Source organism: Oncorhynchus mykiss, chromosome 22 (assembly GCF_013265735.2).
Source record: "Oncorhynchus mykiss isolate Arlee chromosome 22, USDA_OmykA_1.1, whole genome shotgun sequence".
In the NCBI taxonomy this organism is placed as follows: Eukaryota; Metazoa; Chordata; class Actinopteri; order Salmoniformes; family Salmonidae; genus Oncorhynchus; species Oncorhynchus mykiss.
In genome coordinates, this window is record NC_048586.1 from 34490732 (window position 1) to 34514737 (window position 24006).

Consider the following 24006-nt stretch of genomic DNA (forward strand, 5'->3'; position numbering starts at 1 on the left):
AGAACATTGTCTCTGTCACTAACAAATACAGTCATGGGTGGTAACTCTACTAAGTCCTGTGTTAATTTAATATGGATCATGTGTATATATTGGTCCACAGACTCAACATTTTCAGTGTTTAATAGATTAAAACATTTACACTGAAGAATTTGCCTTGTAGCTCAGGGCATCCATACCTGAGCCAAATAGCCACTATGCGGGTATAGTCTTGCAGGTCAGACGTCATGATGATGATTTTGCCGTTGTATAGGCTAACTCTCTCAATGGAAAATGCAAAAGGGACTAAACTGACTGTTGATTAAACTAGCTCCACGTAAACAATGAAGAACAAACTAATGAAGGGTTTCTCACATGCAAGAGACAGGAAAGGACATTTCAGTGCATCCTTAAGGAAAAGGACAAGAGCATCCACTTGGGATATGGCTCATAGCAGTGTATATATAAGGAATAAAGAATAAATAAATGTCCCAATTTAGACTTCAATCAAACTCCTATGTTCATTAAAATGACTGTATCTTCGTTTGTAGCGCAGTTTGTCCTATTTAGGCTAACCTCTCTGAAAGAGGGTACTGGAGCTGTAAGGTGTACAAGGAAGATGCTTGTACACACAGACACACACTTCCGCAGGCGTGCGCGCACACACACGTTGGGCCTGCAGCTGGAGGAAGCACTAATCCACACAGACAGGATACAGTGACACCCTCGTGGTGGTGGCATTTCAGGGAGCCTGTCTGCCATCTCCAGCCCCATAGGGAACCAAAGCCAGCTCTGGCAAGATTCATCTCTGTTGTAGAGCAAGAGAGAGAGAGAGTGTGTGTGTGTGTGTGTGTGTGTGTGTGTGTGTGTGTGTGTGTGTGTGTGTGTGTGTGTGTGTGTGTTTGATTTTGTGTGTGCTTTTTCTTTGCAACTGACTAGAAGGCCAGCATCCCGGAGTTGCCTCTTCACTGTTGATGTTGAGAATGGTTTTTGCGGGTACTATTTAATGAAGCTGCCAGTTGAGGACTTGTGAGGCGTCTGCTTCTCAAACTAGACACTAATGTACTTGTCCTCTTGCTCAGTTGTGCACCGGGACCTCCCACCCCTCTTTCTATTCTGGTTAGAGCCACTGCTCTTTCTATTCTGGTTAGTGCCAGTTTGCGCTGTTCTGTGAAGGGAGTAGTTCACAGCGTTGCATGAGATCTTCAGTTTCTTGGCAATTTCTCGCATGGAATAGCTTTCATTTCTCAGAACAAGAATAGATGGACGAGTTTCAGAAGGAAATTCTTTGTTTCTAGCCATTTTGAGCCTGTAATCAAACCCACAAATGCTGATGCTCCAGATACTCAACTAGTCTAAAGAAGGCCAGTTTTATTGCTTAATTAATCAGGACCACAGTTTTCAGCTGTGCTAACGTAATTTCAAAAGGGTTTTCTAATGATCAATTAGCCTTTGAAAATGATAAACTTAAAACGTGCCATTGGAACACAGGAGTGATGGATGCTATTAACGGGCCTCTGTACGCCTATGTAGATATTCCATAAAAAATCTGCCGTTTCCAGTTACAATAGTCATTTCCAACATTAACAATATCTACACTGTATTTCTGATCAATTTGATGTTATTTTAATGAGCAAAAAAAAATGCTTTTCTTTCAAAAACAATGATATTTCTAAGTGACCCCAAACTTTTGAATGGTAGTGTAGCTCTGACCATATCTGGATAGTGCCAATACTGAGATATTCAAGGTAACTTGATGCCAGAGAAATTAAACACAGTAAACGTGACTATTAAACTGTAAGAAAATTATTTCTACAGTATTTTACTGTAATTACAAGGGATTAGACCAAGCAGGTTGGCTCTATGTATTTACATATTACAGCATAAATGTAAATACTAGGTGTTTTATATCAGTTGCACTTTAGGCCTTAACAAAGGCTTCTAAACTGACAGAAACGGATCAAAAGCACATGGCTAGTCACGCAACCATTAAAGGTCCATTTAAATGATTATGCCAAAATTCAATACATGCTAAAATTTCAAAACAAATTTTGTTCAATTCCAAAAAGAATAAACAATTCAAACAATAAATAATCAATTCAGCTTACAATAATCAAATCAAACAATTACACCCCCCCCCCCCCCCCCCCCCCAATTGCATCTGTTATAATAACATGTAACAATCATCAGTCCATCAGGCACCCGGCCCACAAAGGGTCGTTCAAGCACAATGAGCAAAGTAAAGCGCCACCAGCTAAACCCTCCCCTAACCCAGACGTTGCTGCGCCAATTGTGAACCATTCAATATCTCTCACGGCCAAGGCCGACCATGTCACAGCCCAGGAATGTACCCGGGGTGATTTAGCCGTAGACTGTTGCACCATTGGAGTAGCTTATATTACCGTATTCTGTGGAGGTACAGCATTCTCACTCACTCACGGGTGCAACAAATGTAGTCTCTTACATATTTTATACCTTCAAATATGTTAATGAGTCAGAGACTCTTTCCCCGCCCATAACATTTCTCTCCAATGCACCATAATTAATACAGTAAAACACATTTACGTTATTTTACTCTGCATTTCACAGTGTTTTACTGTTGAAATTACGGTGTACTGTAAAATAAATGTTCAGTATTTTACTGTGCATCCTACGGTAATTTACTATATTCAGTTTACACAGTATCCTACTGTTGATTAATACAGTAAATTACTGATAAAATTACAAAAACGGCTAACATTGCAGGGCCCATCGGGTGACATATGGGACACTCACATAGCATCAGCAGATACACATACTTTGACTAAAGTACTCTGACTTGCAGAGGGCTTCATCAGGCTTTCTTCAAGGTTTCCTTAGGCAAATTAAGCTGAGGATCCCTAAGGACTATGCAAATGTAACAACCTAGCTCTATCCTAAAGGGATATAAATTAACTTATGAATTTGATTTAAATAAGAATTTACTTTATGTAAGATACATTTAAATTATTCACAAGTAAATGTAGCTTACATAAAGTTATTTTACAGTTTTGCAGGGAAAATACACATGGGAACTAGTCTTTTCAGTGTCTATCTATTCCTTTTCATCTGACCTGTCAGTCACTGTATTCCTGATAGACAGTCATGTGACAACACAGAGAAACAGGTAACATGTATCTCTGTTGACAGTACTAACAGACAAGCACTGGCTTTGAATGGAGAAATGTCCCAAGGTCTCAGAGCCTTGTCTTTTCTATCTTCTGCAGTGACAGGCAGTAGTGACAGGCAGTGGTGACAGGCAGTGGATACTGTGTCCTTGCATGTGACTGCATCACAAATGGAACCGTATTCTCTTTACAGTGCCGTTATCGGGAGCCCCATAGGGCGTCGCACAATTGGCCCAGCGTAGTGCGGGTTAGGTGGTGGTTTGGCCAGGGAGGGCTTTGCTCTAGCGAATCCTTGTGGCAGTTGAATGGTGTTTTCTCCGACACATTGGAGTGGCTGGCGTCTCGGTTAAGTGGGCGGGTGTTAAGAAGTGCGGTTTGGCGGGTCATGTTTCGGAGGACGCATGACTCCACCTTCGCCTCCCGAGCCTGTTGGGGAGTTGCAGTGATGAGACAAGATCGAAATTGGGGAGAAAAGGTACTGCACTGCAAAGGGAATAGGGTGCCATTTGGGACCCATATTGTGCCTTTCTCCTGATGTGACTCAGAAGTGTCATTTCCCATCGTAAACACCCACACTTGGCAGGGCTGCTTGATGCCCACTTTTCTTATCAACCTCTGCCCAGTTTGTCTATGACTTGTGCCAGCTGTACTGAAGCTGTACTGAAGGTGGGTGGTGGATCAATGAGAATTAGGACTTGGCATCAGGCCTCTCACGATTTCTCCATTGAGGTACAGGTTGATTGATGGGCTTTTATCATATCTTAGTAGACTGCGAGAGGAGAATCGACCCGGGCACGGAAGAGAGGGGTATGGGTAGCCCAAGGTGCCGGAAGGAGGTAGTGCTAGGCTAGATAGTGTTTGATGTATTATAAGGTATACTTGATGCCATTAGATCTATTTGGTTCAGAGCAGTCTTGCACTGCTACACTGCTAGTGTGTTCACTCAGCTATTAGCAAGAAATCCGGAAACCGAAGTTTGTTCCAGAGCAGCTGAGGGGTGTTTCCAAATGCCTGGGTGTCTGTTAAAACACTAAACTCCTGGATGGAGTCAGTAGTATACCTTGAGGAAGAGGAGTAAGAGACAGTACTGCAGATCATTGAGGACTGCTTTACTGTAGGCCTTGAGACAAGCTATTTTAATGCAATAAAATCAGAAAGAAAACTGATATTGATTGCATATTTTAGATTCTGCTGTGGGGATGTGGGCAGTGTCTTATTATTATGAGGTGTAGCTAGTGGTCTATTATTACTATAGTTAGAGATGTTTTTACATATGATTATTCCTGACATGATATTCCCCTATGTGGGTTAAACAGACAAGGGTGAGTTAAATATGTGTCTGAAATGGCACCCTATTCCCTATATAATTCTGACTACAATCCTAAAGAAAATATGTACTTTTACTCCCATACATTTTCCCTGACACCAAAAAGTTACACTTCGAATGCTCAGGCAGGACATAATTATGGTCCAATTCAAGCATCTATTAATATACCGCTGTAATGAATACTCAGGGAGAAAAAGGTGTAGATTCATGCGCAGAGCGCGGCAGGTGTTAATTTCACCTTCTTAGAAGGCAGGAATCGTGGTCACAGGCAGGCAGTGGTCATACACAGGTAGGCAAACAGGCAGGTGAATCAAAACTAGGACTGAAGGCTGTAACTGGTTCTCACAAATGAGCTAGGAAAAGGCTTAGTAGAGTCAAAACGAACAATACCTAAAACTGAACTAAATAAGGAGCAGATGAGACCAGGTGAGTAACTAACACAGGAGAAATCAATTAACATAAATGAAAGACAGGGCTACGTTCAAGAACACAGAGAAACAGGGCTACGTACAAGAACACAACGAAACAGAACACAAGGTTGACTAAGAAAATAAATACAGAACCTTACAACCATGTTGTCATCCCTAATGCCTCTGATCTGAAGCACTTACTAAACGCAAGTGCTGTGTTTGTAAATTATGTCTGAGTGTTGGAGTCGGACCCTATCAGTCAGTAAATAAAATAAACAAGAAAATCATGCCGTCTGGTTTTCTTAATATTAATCAAATGTTATTTGTCACATGCTTCATAAACAACAGGTGTAGACTAACAGTGAAAAGCTTACTTACGGGCCCTTCCCAACAATCCAGAGAGGAACATTTTTAGAAAGTGTAAAAATAACCAAGCAGTGATGCAGTCAGTCAAGATGCTCTCAATGGTGCAGCTGAAGAACCTTTTGAGGATCTGAGGGCCCATGCCAAATCTTTTCAGCCTCCTGAGGTGGAAGAGGCATTGTCATGCCCTTTTCCCGACGTGCTGATGTGTGTGAACCATGATAGTCCCTTAGTGATGTGGACAAGCTCTCCACCTGTTCCCTGTCGATGTGGATTGGGGCGTGCTCGGCCCGCGTTTCCTGTAATCCACAATCAGCTCCTTTGTCTTGCTGACATTGAGGGAGGGGTTGTGTTCTTGGTACCACACTGGTCTCTATCCTGGCAGGTGTCAAACTCATTCCACGGAGGGCTACAGGTGTCAAACTCGTTCCACGGAGTGCCAAGTGTCTGCGGGTTTTTGTACATAATTGATTAATTAAGGTCACTAATTAGTAAGGAATTCCCCTCAGCTGGTTGTCGAGGGCTTAATTGAAAGAGAAAAGCAAAAACATGCAGACACTAGACCCTCCGTGGAATGAGTTTGACACCCCTGCTGTAGGCTGTCTAATCATCGTCGGTGATCAGTCCTACCACCGTTGTGTCATTAGCAAACTTAATTATCTTGTTGGAGTTGTGCATGGCCGCACAGTCGTGGGTGAACAGGGAGTACAGGAGGGGACTAAGCACGCACCACTAAGGGGCCCCTACTGTATGTTGAGGGTCAGCATGGAAGATGTGTTGTTGCCTACTCTCATCACCTGGGGACGGACCGTCACCAAGTCCAGGATCCAGTGAGAAGGAGGTGTTTAATCCCAGGGTCCTTAGTGATGAACTTGGAGTGCACAATGGTGTTGAACGCTGAGCTGTAGTCAATGAACAGCATTCTCACATAGGTGTTCCTTTTGCCCAGGTGGGAAAGGGCAGAGTAGATTGCAATATAGATTGCGTCATCTGTGAATATTTTGGGGCGGTATGCAAATTGGAGTGGGTCCAGGGTGTCTGATGATGGTGTTGACGTGAGCCATGATCAACCTTTCAAAGCATTTCATGGCTACAGATATTAGTGCTACGAGGCGGTAGTCAGTTAGACAGGTTACCTTGGCATTTGTAGGCACAGGGACTATGGTGGTCTGCTTGAAACATTTAGGTATTACAGACTGGGTCAGGGAGAGGTTGAAAATGTCAGTGAAGACACTTACCAGCTGGTCAACAGTATGCTCTCAGTACGCTTTATGGTAATCCGCCTTGTGAATGTTAACCTATTTAAAAGGTCTTACTCACATCGGCTATGGAGAGCGTGATCACACAGTCGCCCAGAACAGCTGATGCTCTCATGCATAGTTCAATGTTGCTAGACTCGAAGGGCGCATAGAAGGTATTTATCTTGTTTGGTAGGCTTACATCACTGGAAAGCTCGTGGCTGGTTTTCCTTTTGTAATTTGTGATAGTTTGCAAACCCTGCCACATCCTAAGCGTCAGAGCCGGTGTAGTAGGATTCAATATTGATCCTATATTGATGCTTTGCCTGTTTGATGTAGGGCATTTACTTTGACTTTTTACTGAAGTATAATTTAGGCCATGCAATAGACTTGTGTCCTGTCCAGGACGTGTACTTGTACAGCAAGCTACCTCGCGCTTCAGAAACAGGAGATAGGCTCCTGCCCTATGGGCCATTCCAGTTCAGACAAGGCTAGCTACTTACTTTACATTACTTTTGAATCAAGATCATATGCAGCCAGGGAGCAGGGACACAATCTGGACATGATTATCTTTTCCAAAGAAATTAAATAGGCTACTAGGCTTTCCTAATCTCAGCACCCAGAACCAAATCTCACATGCATGCTGGGAAACATTCATTGTTAAGTCTTGTAGGAAGATAATGTAATACATTTTTCAAAGCGACTTACTGTCCTGTGTGCATTTCACATATGGGTGGTCATGGGAATCAAACCCACTATCTTGCGCGCTGCTAGCGCAATGATCGACCAAATAAACTTTCTACAGAGGCTGAGGAGGCCTTTCCATGCAGACTAGGAATCAAGGAGTGACTTTCTCTCTCTCTGTGTGTTGGTGTGCATTTGTTTTTGTGTGTGCGGGAGTACATGTGTACATGTGTGCATTTGCGTGTGTGTTTGTATTCCAGCCCTCTCTGTGCTGTCAAGCCCTCTCCTTCCTCTTCTCTCCTCCTCTCTGCTTGCTGCACATTGAAATGCAAAGCATTCTATGTCGAGGGAGAGCCAGGCTAAGAAAAGCGCTTTAATGTTGCAAAAACAAGCCCATCTGTGCATGCCCGTGAAAGGATCTGTGTGTCTGTCCTGACTTCAAAACTCCCCAAGCAGGCATCACTCTGCCATCCTCTTCTTACAGAACCTCCCGAGAAAACAACCACCACACTCATTTCTCCTTTTCTCTCCCCTCCTTCCCTCTCTGTCTCTCTTCCTTCTGTCTTTCTCTCTTCACTCTCTTCCTCTGCTCCCATGAGGCAGGTCCAAATTGCTTTGCCGGAACGACGATCATCCCAGCCGGTATTGAAGTGAAGGTGGATGACTGCACCATTTGCCGCTGTCACAATGGGGACTGGTGGAAGCCAGCACAGTGCCTGCGCCGGGAGTGCCTCAATGGCCAGACGTTGTCATAGAAACCCCGGCGGGGACGGTGTCGGTGACGTGCAGCCAGGGAGCGGTCCTGCCTGCTGCAAAGGCAAACAAACAAACAAAACGCTCATCTTGTATGATTGATAGGATGGACAGGAGAGGAGCACAATTCCTTGGCAACATTGACTAGGAGACTGCATAACAAGCTGAAATTAAAAGCTCTCGTACACAGTACCTACACACCACAACTTTAACCACAGAGGAGCGGAGAGAGCAGGAGGAACTTTTCTTGAGACTGTTTTTTTGTCTTCTGTTTTGACTGTGTGACTATTTATATTTTCTGATAACTACTTACTGCTTATGCTGCTTATAAACATAATGTTTATATATTTCATGAAGTCATTTCCACCCAATCATTAGCACTGTTAAACATGGTCAGATGTGTTCTGTCATCTGCTTACTGTAGCTCTCTCTCTCTCTGAGATGTCTTCACCACACCGCTTCGCTATGGGAATTACAATGGTCACAAAAACATATCACTCACAGCTGTTGGCTTCCCACTAAATGCACAATCCTTCTATGAGTCAATAGCAAGAGTTCACTTCTGGTGTTGGGGTCAATTAAATTTATTATTGACATAAAATGTCAGCATTCTGATGTGCTGTTAGTTACACTAATCTGGGTTGACAAAAGATGCATGGCCACAAACAGATCCCCTCAGTTACTGTTTTTACTACACACAATATGCTTGATGAGACTGTCTTCGAGGTGCTCTTCTCTGCATGGAGAGATTGGAGGCCAGTTTTATCTAATATACAGTACCTGTCAAAAGTTTGGACACATCTACTCATTCAAGGGTTTTTCTTTATTTTGATTATTTTCTACATTGTAAAATAATAGTAAAGACATCAAAACTATGAAATAACACATGGACTCATGTAGTAATTAAAAAAGTGTTAAACTAATCTAAATGTATTTTAGATTCTTCAAAGTAGACACCCTTTGCCTTTATGACATCTTTACACACTTTTGGCATTCTCTCAACCAGCTTCACCTGGAATGATTTTCTTGAAGAAGTTCCCATATATGCTGAGCACTTGTTTATTGCTTTTCCTTCACTCTGCAGTCCAACTCATCCCCAACCATCTCAATTGGGTGGAGGCCAGGTCATCTGATGCAGCACTCCCTCACTCTCCTTCTTGGTCAAATAGCCCTTACAAAGCCTGCAGAGGTAACTGGGTCTTACTTTCCATTCGCAGTCCTCATGACAGGCAGTTTCATCATAGCGCTTGATGGTTTTTGCGACGGCACTTGAAGAAACTTTTAAAGTTCTTGAAATTTTCCAGATTGACTGGCCTTCATGTATTAAAGTAATGACGGACTGTCGTTTCTCTTTGCTTATTTGAGCTAGAGTATTCTGGCCATAATAAGGACTTGGTCTAGGAAATTAATTCCACAAATGGACTTTTAACAAGGCACACCTGTTAATTGAAATGCATTCCAGGTGACTACCTCATGAAGCTGGTTGAGAGAATACCAAGAGTGTGCAAAGTTGTCATCGAGGCAAAGGGAGGCTACTTTGAATAATCTCAAGTATAAAATATATTTTGATTAACACTTTTTTGGTTACAGCATGATTCCACGTGTTATTTCATAGTTTGGATGTCTTCACTATTATTCTACAATGTAGAAAACCTTTGACTGGTACTGTATAGCCAACCGATACATTAGTAAGTGATAAGTTACTGGAAACAGTAGAAAAAGGAACCAACTTTACTTATTTTAGTTGTTGAAACAACTACTTAAGTTAGAAGCCATGTAACCCATAACAGAGGGGGCAAAAAATACACTACCGGGGCCATTCCTCTTGGCTTAATTGCCTTTGTTGTTTTTCCCCATAGCCCAAACCAACAAAAATTGTCCTCAGTGTGAACAGCTTGAACTTGTTATCTAAGAAATTAGCGGGGCAAGCAGTGGCCTGCTTTAATTTCCATTAAGCAAAGGGTATTCTGTGATAAATCATCTGGCCGGGCCTCTCTGCGCTCAACACTACGCCACCTGGCTGCCGTCTGCAAGCATCAGCCAAGCACCAAGTACACTCGGCAAGAACTCAGAGAGAGACAAAGGGGATATCTGCATAAGCAAACAAACGCACAGGTGAACACGTATGCATGTGCCTACACACAAGCATGTGCGGGCACACACACCCTTTCATCCTCTAAGGCCCATACCTACAGCTTGCACATGAATTCATTTTCAGCTTAAAAAACGTTGATCCACTGCACCCCAAGAAGAAGCACTTAAGCCAATAAAGCTCTCACTGAGATACACAGCTTCTCTCCTCCCCTCCCCTCTATAGATTACACAATAGATTTTCTGTTTTCTAGCCTCCTCCATATATCTGCATAGCTCCGCTACAGCACCCCACAGTATGGCCAGGGTTATAACTTAGCTTGATTTAATGCATTGCTTTGCCTATAGATTCCTTCCTATATGTTTCAGGGTCACACTCCAAGCAACCAACCCCACCCAACCTCCTTTTCTTTTTGAAATGATAAAAACTATTCATTAATTCAAAGGCAGATTTCCTGCTAAGCCCATGCAATTCATCACTGATACTTTAGATTTGTGTGTTCCACTGAGAATCCATTCCTGTTCACCTTTTAGAAGCTATTCGTCCTGTGTGATAGATTAACTACTTAATAACGGCTTCCAGCGTCTGGTAATGAGACGGAAATGAACACAGGAGTGAGACCCCTGACTAAAGAGGTGGAAGAATAGAAAATGACATAGACTGTGTCCCAAATGGCACCCCTATTCACAATGTAGTGAGTGCACTACATTTGACCAGGGCCCAAAGGGCTCTGGATAAAAGTATTGCACTATATATGGAGCAGGGTCCCATTTGGGACATTCCCAAAAATATACATGACCTAATAAGCATCTCCTCCCAAACCCATCTATGTCTGTCTGCAGCCACTGTACTGTAGACTAGCTCATTCTGTTATACTCAGCTGCCTGTAGTTGTATCATTATTGATTCAGGAATTCAGAAGATGAACAAATGAGGGTAGGGGACTTCAATCCTGGGTGCATCATTATGGTCAAAGTTGCTCAGGTCATTTTTATCATTACCTTGTCTCGTGATGAATTAGTCCTTTGTAATGAGAAGAGAGACGCAATTTGTCAAGCCAGAATACTTACTCATACAGTACCTAGAGAAGAGAGTAGAGTGTTGCTTTATTAATCCCAACTTGGGAAGTTGTTTTATCACAGCATACATCATCAATAACTCACAAGGACACATAACAACGACAGACATAGAATTAAAAAACGACACATATTAAGATGCATGAAGGCACATGCACCTTAAGATATACATCACTCTACAGGTCCATACATTGTATGAGACTCCATGACACCTTTATCACTCATCTCTTTTAATTAGGTCTATCATAGTCCTGATATCTGAGATTTTCTCTTTAGTGTGTTATAGATTTTTAGTACTGGATATAGATTATCTCTTGCTACCATGGTAATAATTGAGAGACAGAAAGAGAGGTGGAGAGAGAGGGAGACAGAAAAATTGAGAAAGACAGTATTCCAGATGAACAAGACAGAAGTTGCTCTGGAACCCTTACAGGAACCGTCCATGGTCCGCAGCTGCAAACCAACCAGCTGAGACCTCCTCAAGTGCTATGTATATCCATTATCTGCCTCAATTTAGTTAAACATACTCTACATGCATAGCCAAGAGGTAGTGGATATGTAGCTCCCCATACATTCAGCATAGCCAAGAGCTAGTGGAGTCACCTCGAACCTGCATAGCTCCTCCGTGACCAGTGGCCAGCTGGGTTCAGTGTACAGTGGGATAAGGCAGAGCCATATATAATGTATAACATTGCATATATAGTATATAGCGCTGGGGATAGGGAAGGGGTCCTCCAGGGATTGTGTGGGTAGCAGTACAGCTGAACTCAGACTAACCTGTTCTGGATAGGTGGTTAACCTCTCCCTCAGGAATTGCTAACTTCCTGCAATTCTACACGTTTTGCCATGGGGCAGAGAGAAAATGTTGCTGTTTTAAAAGTAATTCAAGCTCAAATATAGGTGTGTTGACTGTGATAAAGGCACTGGATTATGAGCTGTCTTGCTTGTTGAACGAACAAATGATGTAGGCAGTGGCATGGTGCATATAGCCATAGAAGCACAGTGACATATCCATCAATGCAGTCATATTCATGGCTTTGTTGGGATGTGGCTTTCAGTTAGTTGTTTTTGGCCACCCATCCCATGGAATTGAATTTCATTCCAGTGCACTGCTTGCTGTGAATTTTTCTGGTGGTGTTTGCATGTTCAGGTAAAAAGGCTAAATAATGTCCCATTTAGAACACTGACAAGTAGAGAGCCATAGAGATTATATTAAATTAATAGAGGGGCTATGTCATAAACCCTCAATGTTCCAGAATAGGGTGAAAATAGCAGTCATATTGGTCAGGGAGAAACCCAAACCAGTCTAATTGGAATTAATGGCAGTAGAGGCATTTAATTATGCAGGGGGGGGAAAGTAAGATGTGATATATAAAAAAAAAAGTGGTAATATAATTATTTTCAACACAACTTAAAAAGGTTTTATACCGTATTTCTGTAAAATAGCCTCTAGAATATATGCAAAGACCATAAATATCAACACTTTTGTCTTCTTGGAAAGCTGTGAGTGCTATTACATGAGACAATATCAGTACTTGTTGCATTTACAACTTGTGTAAGTCCTATCATCAACTGATTTCAGCCAGTGTATTGACTGCATTGTTTGAATGGAATGTTGGCCTATTGGCAGTTAGAAATATTTATGGAATCATTCCTCTAAAACTGTCTGGACAGCTAGCTAACAAGCGTACAGTGCAGATCAATTATTAAAATTCATTATTTTACACAATATCTTATCACAGCAATGGCAAACAATGGTGGACCAACTCCCTGACCAAAATGGCTGACCTTTATCCCATAATAAGAAGCTTCTACTCCATTCTAGTATTGTAATTCCTAATTCTATGTAGGGAGCATAATATTGAAATAACCCCTCTCCCATTAATATTGCTAACCCCTATCTCTTTATTGACAATCATATTCCAGGTATTTGTTTCATGAACAGTTGTACAACGAAAGGACGGAAAGTCTTATTTGAATAATACAGAGGGAAATTATTCAAGTACAAAAGGTTAAGGCGGCAGTCATAATTGTGTTCACCACCAGCTACCTTTCAATGTACTGAAACTGTTCAGTGAACTTGCAGTAGATTTGGAATCCAACTGTGAGACCCCAGCTGCAGTGAAGAATTATTGACTGAGTAATAGAGTTTGAAAATGTATCAAAAGATAGTCGGAGGGAGCAGTCGATATCCCTGTTCATTTTCTGCTCATGAAATAGTCTGGTCTTTTGTGTGTCTGGCCATGAAAGTCTAGCCTACTACTCACAAAGCACTCTCCAACCCATTCAACTTGACACTGCTCATTTGCTGTAAAGGTATACCATACAATTTCTCTTTGCACCGACTTACTGTAGCTGGAAGCTATGAAAGATTGTTCTATTACTTCTTTTTTTTATATATATATAAAAAAATATGTTACATAAAGTGTGCCTGAAAAAAACAAGAGTACTATCTAGTATTGAGAGAAAAACACTTAAACAATCAAATTGCATTATTATACAGGCTCAGGGGGGTTACTCCTAAAGATTCTATTAATATTAACTCCTGTTATCAATTAATGTTATATTGAATTAGAGCCAGAAATGTTCATAATAAAAACAAAAGAGATGGTTTGGTTGGAAATACCAAGACACACTAACCTCTAGAGTCTAGAGACCATACATAGCTTATAACACATAGTGGGTACATACATCTAACCAAACACTCCCGATTTTTGTTCCAATTGAAATAAAACCCTCGGTGCCAATTATGGTGTATAGTAAGTTGTAAATACCTTCAAATCGTATGTGTATTCTGAAAATCAGAGTTGAAGAAAAAAAATGTGTCATATTTATGGAGACAAACTATTTTGTTAAATAGAGTGAAAAATAAGTGTTATTATACAGCAAGGGTGTGTGTGTCAATTTATTTATTTATTTCATTTCCACTTCTATTGTCCAGGCAGAAACACAATCCTACATGCGTGCAACTCTTCACCACTTTATTGTAGGAAAGGTCACTCCTTATTCACAATATAACCTCTGCATGAAACTTAGGGGCAGTAATTCACTGCACCAGAAATGAGATAAATATGGTGGTGAGTTAACATTTTACTTCCAATTCTTCACCATTGACACCGACAGTATTTCATATGACTTACACCTGAAGCATCATGCTTCTTCCCATCCCGGTGTAGCTGGGAGTGAGAACACCAGTCAAACAAACCATGCAGAGATCAGAAAAATAACTATTTTGGGAATAGTGCCTGGGCCATAGCCTACCACTATAGAAAACCAGGAAAGGGAGGATACTTGTTTCAGGGGTAGGTCAACTTTAATGATGCACAGATAGAGGATATAAATGTCAAAGAAGTGGGAATTCCTGATTGATCAGGAATAATCATATCCCCGAGGTCTACTAGAGGAAGCAACCCAGGGCTTTCCTCTGTCTTTCTCACAAATGGCACCCTATTCCCTATATAGTGCACTACATTTGACCGGGTCCTATATGGCTCTAGTCAACAGTAGCGCACTATGCAGGAAATAGGATGCAATTTGGGATACGCAGCATCTGCTTAAACACACCATCTGCTTAAACACTCTGGTTCTATTCCACATTCCTATTAATTATGAGGCTGAGCTGAGGTTCTGTTTGTCTGCACCATTAATTGCCCCCCTACACCTCCCGCAAGAACAGGAAGGGGTAATTTAATGTGGCACGCTGCAATCAATAGCAATTAGACCTATCCCTGACTAATGCTATTGAGAAGGAGAGGGGCATCCTGGGATATGGAAGAGAGAATGGCTGTGTCCTACTTCAAAGGCTGGCAGATGGAAATATTGAGTCATTTCATCTTACTGTCCAAAGGCATTGTATGCAGCCAGCTATACACTTGTATCCCCGTGGACCGGTTCGTATATAAAAATAATAATAAATTAAAACAACAAAAATAAATAAAAACATTCTCAATTCAGGTTGCAAAGGCGTTTCTTTCCTCCTTAACTCGGTTTAATGGAGAGAAGGCGGGAAAAAAATGGGAATATAAATATATACTTTATGAAACACAATTTTCCACCATTATGGCTAATGCTACTTTCTGATGTTACACCCCAACGTTCAGCCAGGGACTGCTGCAACCTGATTGGTTGAATACGATACCCAACATCCAGGACTAGCATTCCTATGCATTAGCCACTATGTCCACCTTCTAGCCATACAATTCCTAATATTGAGTTGCACCCCCCTTTGCCCTCAGAACAGCCTCAATTCGTCAGGGCATAGACTACATTGGGTCGAAAGCGTTCCACAGGGATGCTGGCCCATGTTGACTCCAATGCTTTCCACAGTTGTGTCAAGTTGGCTGGATGTCCTTTGGGTGGTGGACCACTCGGGAAACTGTTGAATGTGGAAAAACCCAGCAGCGTTGCTGTTCTTGACACAAACGCACTGGTTGGAGTGTGTCAAGAACTGCAACGCTACTGGGTTTCACATTCAACAGTTTCCCGTGTTTATCAAGAATGGCACCTACTACCATACCCCATTCAAATATTTTGTCTTGCCCATTCATCTCAAAGCATAAAAAAAAAAACTTTAGCCTGTCTCCTCCCCTTCATCTACACTGATTGAAGTGGATTTAACAAGTGACATCAATAAGGGATCATAGCGTTCAACTGGATTCACCTGGTCAGTCTCATGGAAAGAGCAGATGTTCTTAATGTTTTGGACACTCAGTGTATATAATTAAGATGCATATGAGTCAGTAATTGTGTTGCTGCAACAACGTTTATTTTGTAGAATACCATTCGTTCTCAAAAGCCCAAACAGAAAACTGTGTGCAGCAGCAGGAGGTGACGTTGGTATTAATAAAAGGCAGTGTTTCATAATTTTTCTTTTTTAAGTCATACAAATGGAGAAGAGGCAGTCACAATTCAGTTGCAAAGAAAAGGGCATTCTCAAAAGCACAGACGTTATAAAGAGTCTCAGTAGGAGAAAACAGTTTGATTTTTCACTCCTTCATTCAAAATAGTGAAAAGCTAACATTTTTATAATCTTCTATCGTCATTGAGCGGGGATAAAATTAAACACTTCCCTAGCTTATCTTTGAGCTACAGGTACAAGGCGTGGATATATTTAAGGCCAAATCCAGAGACATCAGAGATTGGGGACTGACTGTGGCTGTACAATCTCTATTATGTCAAGGTTATAGTTTTACAACCACAGCTGTCTGTGTTCTGATTAGACCTTGATATTCAGGTGGGAGACGGAAAGACCATGGGCCTGTTAAAGAGGGTGCAAGGTTACGGAACATTTACATAGAAACATAGTGTAGAACAGATATGATTGTCTGTCGTGTAGAATAGGCAATCATGACAACACTATTTATTACATTTCTATCGGAAATGTTGCGAATGTTTCACCTCACTGATTACACACCAGCTGTGTCTGTGATTCAAGCTCAGGCACTGGCAGTAGCTGGAAGGCCGATATACAGTTTACAACCCATGTAGATGGAGCTGACCACACCTTTCCTAACCTCACCCTGGGTGGCCTGTAAGAGCCCTGGGGATCATAGATGATGTACTGGGTACACAGGGCCTGGTCTGAGCCCAGAGAGGCGTGGTAGGCTGCAGCAGACAGGGTCTGGGTCACATCACTGTCTGGTTTGGGCTGTCGGGTAAGAATCTGGCCCCCTGCCTCTCTCACCAGCTGGAGGAGCTCGTCCCTGGGGGGCTTCCTGAAGGAGCCCATGAGGTAGAAGAAACAACCGTCCAACAGCGGGGGCAGCTGGGGTAGAGTAGAGATGAGTGGAGTATTGAAGAATAAAGTCAAATACAGTAGTCAAAAAGAGTATAGTTAAACAGAGTAGAGTCAAATAGGAAGAGGGGACAGAAATGAGATAAGGCTTGTTAAGACAAAAACACGTGTGGACTGCAAGGAGAACTAAACAAATCATTTGTTGTCCTCTAACAAGGAAAAGTGAGGATGTTTCATGAATTTTGTAAATTACGGTAGACAAGCCCTTACAAATTCATCAAAGCCGTGCACATACAGAGGGAGAAAAAAAGAGAACAGAGAATGTATCTTCTTCCTTGATCCTAAACGATGCTAACCACTCTAGTGCCTCGGGATAAAATCAAGTCCCACTAAGAATAGCCGAGTGTCTGGACAAAGTGTCCAGACAACAGAGATTGTTCTGTAGTTAATGAGTTGAAATGCTGCTGAATCACTGCTACATCACAGCCACAACATTTCAGTTCTTACATAACCGCAGCCTCTACTCCACTCCTAATAAAATACCAAATACTCCACTCCTAATAAAATACCAAATACTCCGCTCCTAATAAAATACCAAATACTCCACTCCAGGGTTGGGTGATATGGACTAAAACTCATACCTTGATTATTTCAAACTTATGGGCGATTTATGATATACATCTCAATTTATTTTATTTTCTCTAAATAAGCTTTGTTGCACAATTAAAAAGTTCAAACACACCACATTTTTTAAAAACAGTCAGCAATAATCTATTGATTTCAAAGCTTGTGTAATGATACCGAGGCTGAATACATACATTCCACAACCATAAGACCCACTAATCATTTCATCAAAATAGTTGTACCTGCTTTTTTTTTTTGCAATAATCACTGATCTGGATTTCAGGTCTGTCTATAAAAATGTCATATTGTTACAAATTGAATCACCAGAACCATTCTTAATGCACATTCACTAATAATGTAGCAGGCATTATAGAAAATTAAAACTGGTCTCAAACAATTGCTCAAGCACAAGCCCACGTGCTAGTGAGTAGCCAGCTAATACTTATATTTCAAGTTTAGCCAACTTGGCATTAATAATTTCATAAGCTCTGAATTCAGCTAACAAGGCAGAACAGTTGAATTGTTATGAACACAGCTTTCTGTCCATCTCCAACTGTTTGAACAGCATGCTTGCCAGATGTTGAAATCAAGTGGCCTACCTTATTTCTCAGAATGAGGAGATGTCAAATCCTTATTTGTTTTACGCTTATTGCACATTTATAAAAACAGAGACTAAACAGCTAGTATAACAATCCTTATTTGACAAATGCTGCTAGCGATACATGGTACCGTAATGTGCACGAAAAAAACTGAGCCTACATTTTCCAGAATGAATGTTCATTGGTACATCCGTTTTAGTAGTGTCTACTCAAAAATATCAAACATAAACAGGGTATGGTTCAAAGGTTAACTTCAGTGTCACAGTAAAATAACGTCTCCATGTGTTTCGGTGTCCACATGACCAATTCTGTTGGACCAAACATCAAAATGCAAATAGCCGTTGAAACCATTTATAAGAGAAGAATAAGGGATCTCTCATCTTTGTTGTTGTGAGTGGTAGGGGGAGGGGTGTAGGAGAAAGTGGCGAAGCGAGAGGTTTTACTCCCGCCAAAATCTGTCCGAAATCAGCCCAATGCCTTTCTACGAGCTTATTTTGAACCTTAGCTGGTCGCCTGCCTACCTGCCTTTGGGACAACGACTCCCATTGTTAGGGCGGAGACAGGAGCATCTCAGAAGGAGCAAATGAGACAAGACCAAAAAGACATGAGTACAAGCGGACATAAACACTCAAAAACTATTCTGCAATTCTGGTATCTGGAATATCACGCAAAAACATGCATTTGAATTAATCAAATTAATTCCATAGATCAGCCCTATTGCATTGTACTCCTGTATTGTATTCCTCTATTGCATTCTATTCCATTCCATTGCATTCTATTCCATTGGGATTGCATTGTAATGACGTTGCTTTCCAACCCAAGAGCCAGACTCCATTGTAGCTTTTTTTTTTTTTTAAACAAAACTCTTATCAGTTTAGTGGCTGTGTATTCGGGTGCCAGAAGGCCCCTCCACTGAATGCATCAATGCACTCAATTGTTTCCTGCTGTAAACTGGTACTCTCCAGAGTTTTAGAGAAAGCCGGTTCATTGCCTCCATTTTGTTTTGTTTCTTGTTTGCAGGGGTGTGTGTTACCTACCAGGCTGTGTCTGTTAATGCGGCTGCGTTGCGGTCCTGCTCCTGCTTCATGGTCACTCTCGGAGATCCAGCTATCTGCCTGCAGGCACGCCTCTACCCCTGTATGAGGAGAGAAAGAGACAGGGACAAGAAGGGGACAGCAGAAGCTTAGATGAGAGGAGAGAACTTGAAAACCTATTTTATAGCTAGATGAGAAGATCCCTGCGGTCAAATGAAGTAGAGGTCGACCGATTAATCGGAATGGCCGATTAACTTGAAATCGGCCCTAATTTTCATAACATTCGGAAATCTGTATTTTTTTATATATATTTTTTTTTGTACACCTTTATTTAACAAGGCAAGTCAGTTAAGAACACATTCTTATTTTCAATGACAGCCTAGGAACAGTGGATTAACTGCCTTGTTCAGGGGCAGAACAACCGATTTTTACCTTGTCAGCTCGGGGATTCAATCTTGAAACCTTACAGTTTATGGTTAGGTACACGTTGCATATAATCGATGCGGTGCGCATTCGCGGAAAAAGGACTGTCGTTGCTCCAACGTGTACCTAACCATAAACATCAATGCCTTTCTTAAAATCAATACACAAGTATATATTTTTAAAATCTGCGTATTTAGTTAATATTGCCTGCTAACATGAATTTCTTTGGGGTAGGGTGCAGTATTTTCACGTACGGATGAAAAGCATGCCCAGAGTAAACGGCCTGCTACAAAGCCATAAAAGCTAGAATATGCATATTATTATTAGTAGATTTGGATAGAAAACACTCTGAAGTTTCTAAAACTGTTTGAATGATGTCTGAGTATAACAGAACTCATATGGCAGGCAAAAAGCTGAGAAAAAAAATCCAACCAGGAAGTGGGAAATCTGAGGTTGGTCGATTTTCAACTCCGCTCATATTGAAGATACAGCGGGATATTGGTAATGTTGCTAAGGCTTCCACTAGATGTCAACAGTCCTTAGAACCTTGTCTGATGCTTCTACTGTGAAGTGGGGCCGAAGGAGAAGGGAATGAGTAAGGTCTGCCATGAGCTGACCATGCGCGTTCACATGAGAGGGAGCTCTGTTACATCGCACTTTTGAAGACAATGGAATTCTCCGGTTGGAACATTATTGAAGATTTATGTTAAAAACATCCTAAAGATTGATTCAAAATATTGTTTGACATGTTTCTACTGACTGTTACGGAACCTTTTGACATTTCGTCTGCTTTTAGTGAACGCGCTTCGTGACTTTGGATTTGTTAACCAAACGCGCTAACAAAAGTAACTATTTGAACATAAATGATGGACATTACCGAACAAAACAAACATTTCTTGTGGAAGTGGGAGTCCTGGGAGTGCATTCCAACGAAGATCAGCAAAGTGAAGATTAAAAATGCTATTTATGACTTTTGTTGACTGCATAATATGGCGGATATAGTGCCTTGATTGGGCTCTGAGCGCCGACTCAGATTATTGCATGGTTTGCTTTTTCCGTAAAGCTTTTTTGAAATCTGACACAGCGGTTGCATTAAGGAGAAGTATCTTGTATCTTTTAGCAATGTTTAGCAATGAGTATTCCTGTAAATTGATGTGGCTCTCTGCAAAATCACCAGATTTTTTGGAACTACTTAACATAACGCGCCAATGTAAACTCAGATGTTTGGATATAAATATGAACTTTACCGAACAAAACATACATGTATTGTGTACCATGAAGTCCTATGAGTGTCATCTCAAGATAATCAAAGGTAAGTGATTCATTTTATCTATACATCTATACTTTGGCTGGAAAAATGGCTGTGTTATTCTGTGAATAGGCACAGAATAAAGCCTTTTTGAAATCGAACACTGTGGCTGGATTTACAACAAGTGTATCTTTAAAATGGTGTAAAATACATGTATGTTTGAGGAATTTTAATTATGGGATATCTGTTGTTTTGAATTTGGCGCCCTGCAGTTTCACTGGCTGTTGAAGAGGTGGGACGCAACAGTCTCACGTACCCTAGAGAGGTTAACTAGGTAAATTATGTCACTTCTCTTGCAACAGAGTCAGGGTATATGCAGCAGTTTGGGCCGCCTGGCTCGTTGCAAACTGTGTGAAGACTATTTCTTCCTAACAAAGACAGCCAACTTCGCCAAACGGGCGATGATTTAACAAAAGCGCATTTGCGAAAAAAGCACAATCGTTGCACAACTGTACCTAACCATAAACATCAATGCCTTTCTTAAAATCAATACACAGAAGTATATATTTTTAAACCTGCATATTTAGCGAAAAGAAATCCAGGTTAGCAGGCAATATTAAACAGGTGAAATTGTGTCACTTCTCTTGCGTTCATTGCACGCTGAGTCAGGGTATATGCAACACAGTTTGGGCCGCCTGGCTCGCCGTGAACCAATTTGCCAGAATTTTACGTAATTATGTCATAACATTGAAGGTTGTACAATGTAACAGCAATATTTAGACTTAGGGATGCCACCCGTTAGATAAAATACGGAACGGTTCCGTATTTCATTGAAATAAACGTTTTGTTTTCGAAATGATGGTTTCCGGATTTGACCATATTAATGAACAAAAGGCTTGTATTTCTGTGTGTTATTATGTTATAATTAAGTCTATGATTTTATATTTGATAGAGCAGTCTGACTGAGCGATGGTAGGCAGCAGCAGGTTCGTAAGCATTTATTCAAACAGCACTTTCGTGCATTTTGCCAGCAGCTCTTCGCAATGCTTCAAGCATTGAGTTGTTTATGACTTCAAGCCTATCAACTCCCGAGATTAGGCTGGTGTAACCGATGTGAAATGGCTAGCTAGTTAGCAGGGTGCGTGCTAATAGCGTTTCAAACATCACTCGCTCTGAGACTTGGAGTAGTTGTTCCCCTTGCTCTGCAAGGGCAGCGGATTTTGTGGAGCGATGGGTAACGATGCCCTCGAGGGTGGCTGTTGTCGACGTGTTCCTGGTCGCCCATGTAGAGGCGAGGAGAGGGACGGAAGCTATACTGTTACACTGGCAATAGTGCCTATAAGAACATCCAATAGTCAAAGGTTAATGAAATACAAATGGTATAGAGAGAAATAGTCCTATAAATACTATATTAACTACAACCTAAAAACCTCTTAGCTTGGAATATTGAAGACTCTTGTTAAAATGAACCACCAACTTTCATATGTTCTCATGTTCTGAGCAAGGAACTTAAACGTTAGCTTTTTTACATGGCGCATATTGCACTTTTACTTTCTTCTCCAACACTTTGTTTTTGCATTATTTAAACCAAATTGAACATGTTTCATTATTTATTTGAGGCTAAATGAATTTTTATTGATGTATTATATTAAGTTCAAATAAGTGTTCATTCAGTATTGTTGTAATAGTCATTATTACAAATTAATAGATAAATAAAAATCGTCCGATTGATCGGTATCGGCTTTTTTTGGTCCTCCCAAAAAATCGGTATCGCCGTTGAAAAATCATAATCGGTCGAGCTCTAAAATGAACCCACGAAATTGGCTGTTAGTACCACACACTAGGGTTGTGAACATATACAAACAAAATTGGGATCCTTCAAGTTAAGAAAAATACCTAACTCAAAAACATTTTAATCAGTGTAGTTATCACAAAATATTTGTGTTATAGCCTAATTAGAAAAATAAATGTGTAATTTGAATGTAGACTTGGTTATATGAAGCAGATACACAGAAAGTAAACGGCAGTGGGTCAATTTCCACAAAAAATAAAGAGCTCTGAAGCGCAAAGCTCTGGTGCCCTAGCTACCACGCTGTAGATAGAGTGAAGCGAACCTGTGCACATGTGCCAATAATCTGTGAGCCAAGTGTTGAATTTAGCTCATCTCAATAATCTAGCCTATTCATTGATGATGGCATGGCCCCTGCTTTACTGAAGTTGCGAGACATTGCAAGCCAATCATTGCAGATAGATAATCCTAGTGGACCATTCAGACTATCTGCCAGGTGGCCGACCTGCCTATGCTGTGCCCCTCCTCTCTCGCTCTGTCCCTTGCTAGCTCGCTATGAAAAATTTGAGTTTTTGTGTTCTCGAAAGTACGGCAACTAATCAGTCTCCTCCGGTCCAACAATACTGAATCAAATCTTGACACTCAGAAATGGGAGTAGACGTGCAAGGAGTCAAGGAATCAATTATTTTGGAGTAGACGCTACACCACTACATCATCGTCATTAAGAGTTGGAAAAATGGCAGAGAAAGGCAAGTGAATGCAGCAAAGTCCTGTGTGGCAATACTTTCAGAAGGAAATGCAAACTTTGCGGGGTAGAATTGAGGTAAAGTAATGGTAGTATAGGTGCAATGCTTAACCATCTGAAAGGGACGCACTGAGACCCAAACTGTTGCCGGCAGCAGCACAGCTGCATTGTGAATTCATATGGAATTTTATGAAATCCTTATCGTTTTAATGGAAAACTGATTTCCATTTGTCAAATCCCTACCATACACTTACAGATCATAGCTACAGTATATAACCATGAAAATGTCCTATGTACCCGCATTTAACCATGGAAAGGTGACTGGGAACATGGCAGAACACAGAGTAGTCATTCCCTCCGCAAGGCAATCAAACAGGCAAAACGTCAGTATAGAGACAAAGTGGAGTTGCAATTCAACGGCTCAGACAATCACGGACTACAAAAGGAAAACCATCCACGTCGTGGACACCGACGTCTTGCTTCCGGAAAGGAACATGTTCTTTGCCCACTTTGAGGATAACACAGTGCCCCTGCTGCCGGCCCAGACGGAATCCCTAGCCACGTCCTCAGAGCATGTGCAGACCAGCTGGCTGGTGTGTTTAAGGACATATTCAATGAATCCCTATACCAATCTTCTGTCCCCACATATTTCAAGATGGCCACCATTGTTCCTGTACCCAAGAAAGCAAAGGTAACTGAACTAAATTATTATCGCCCCATTGCACTCACTTCTGTCATCATGTAG

At 41.2% G+C, this 24006-nt stretch overlaps 2 protein-coding genes across 8 annotated transcripts in view; one reads left to right on the plus strand and one right to left on the minus strand.

The window, feature by feature from the left end:
- Positions 1-8759, plus strand: part of LOC110501788 (von Willebrand factor C domain-containing protein 2-like) — a 35758-nt gene extending 26999 nt beyond the window's left edge. For all 4 annotated transcript variants that reach the window (XM_021579614.2, XM_021579615.2, XM_036959170.1 and 1 more), the window contains one exon: positions 7748-8759. In XM_021579614.2, the coding sequence (XP_021435289.1) occupies positions 7748-7899 (152 nt within the window). In that variant the 3' untranslated portion in view covers positions 7900-8759. The remainder of the gene's footprint in view (positions 1-7747) is intronic.
- The window catches only part of bard1 (BRCA1 associated RING domain 1), a 70613-nt gene that overhangs the window by 17112 nt on the left and 29495 nt on the right, over positions 1-24006 (minus strand). For 3 of the 4 annotated variants that reach the window (XM_021579616.2, XM_036959168.1, XM_036959167.1), the window contains 2 exons: positions 19059-19156; positions 15808-16828 (listed from right to left, as the gene is read on the minus strand). In XM_021579616.2, coding sequence (XP_021435291.2) covers positions 16463-16828; positions 19059-19156 — 464 coding nt within the window. In that variant the 3' untranslated portion in view covers positions 15808-16462. Of the gene's footprint in view, positions 1-15807; positions 16829-19058; positions 19157-24006 lie in introns of those variants that run through there. The other variant, XM_036959169.1, reaches the window with a different exon arrangement.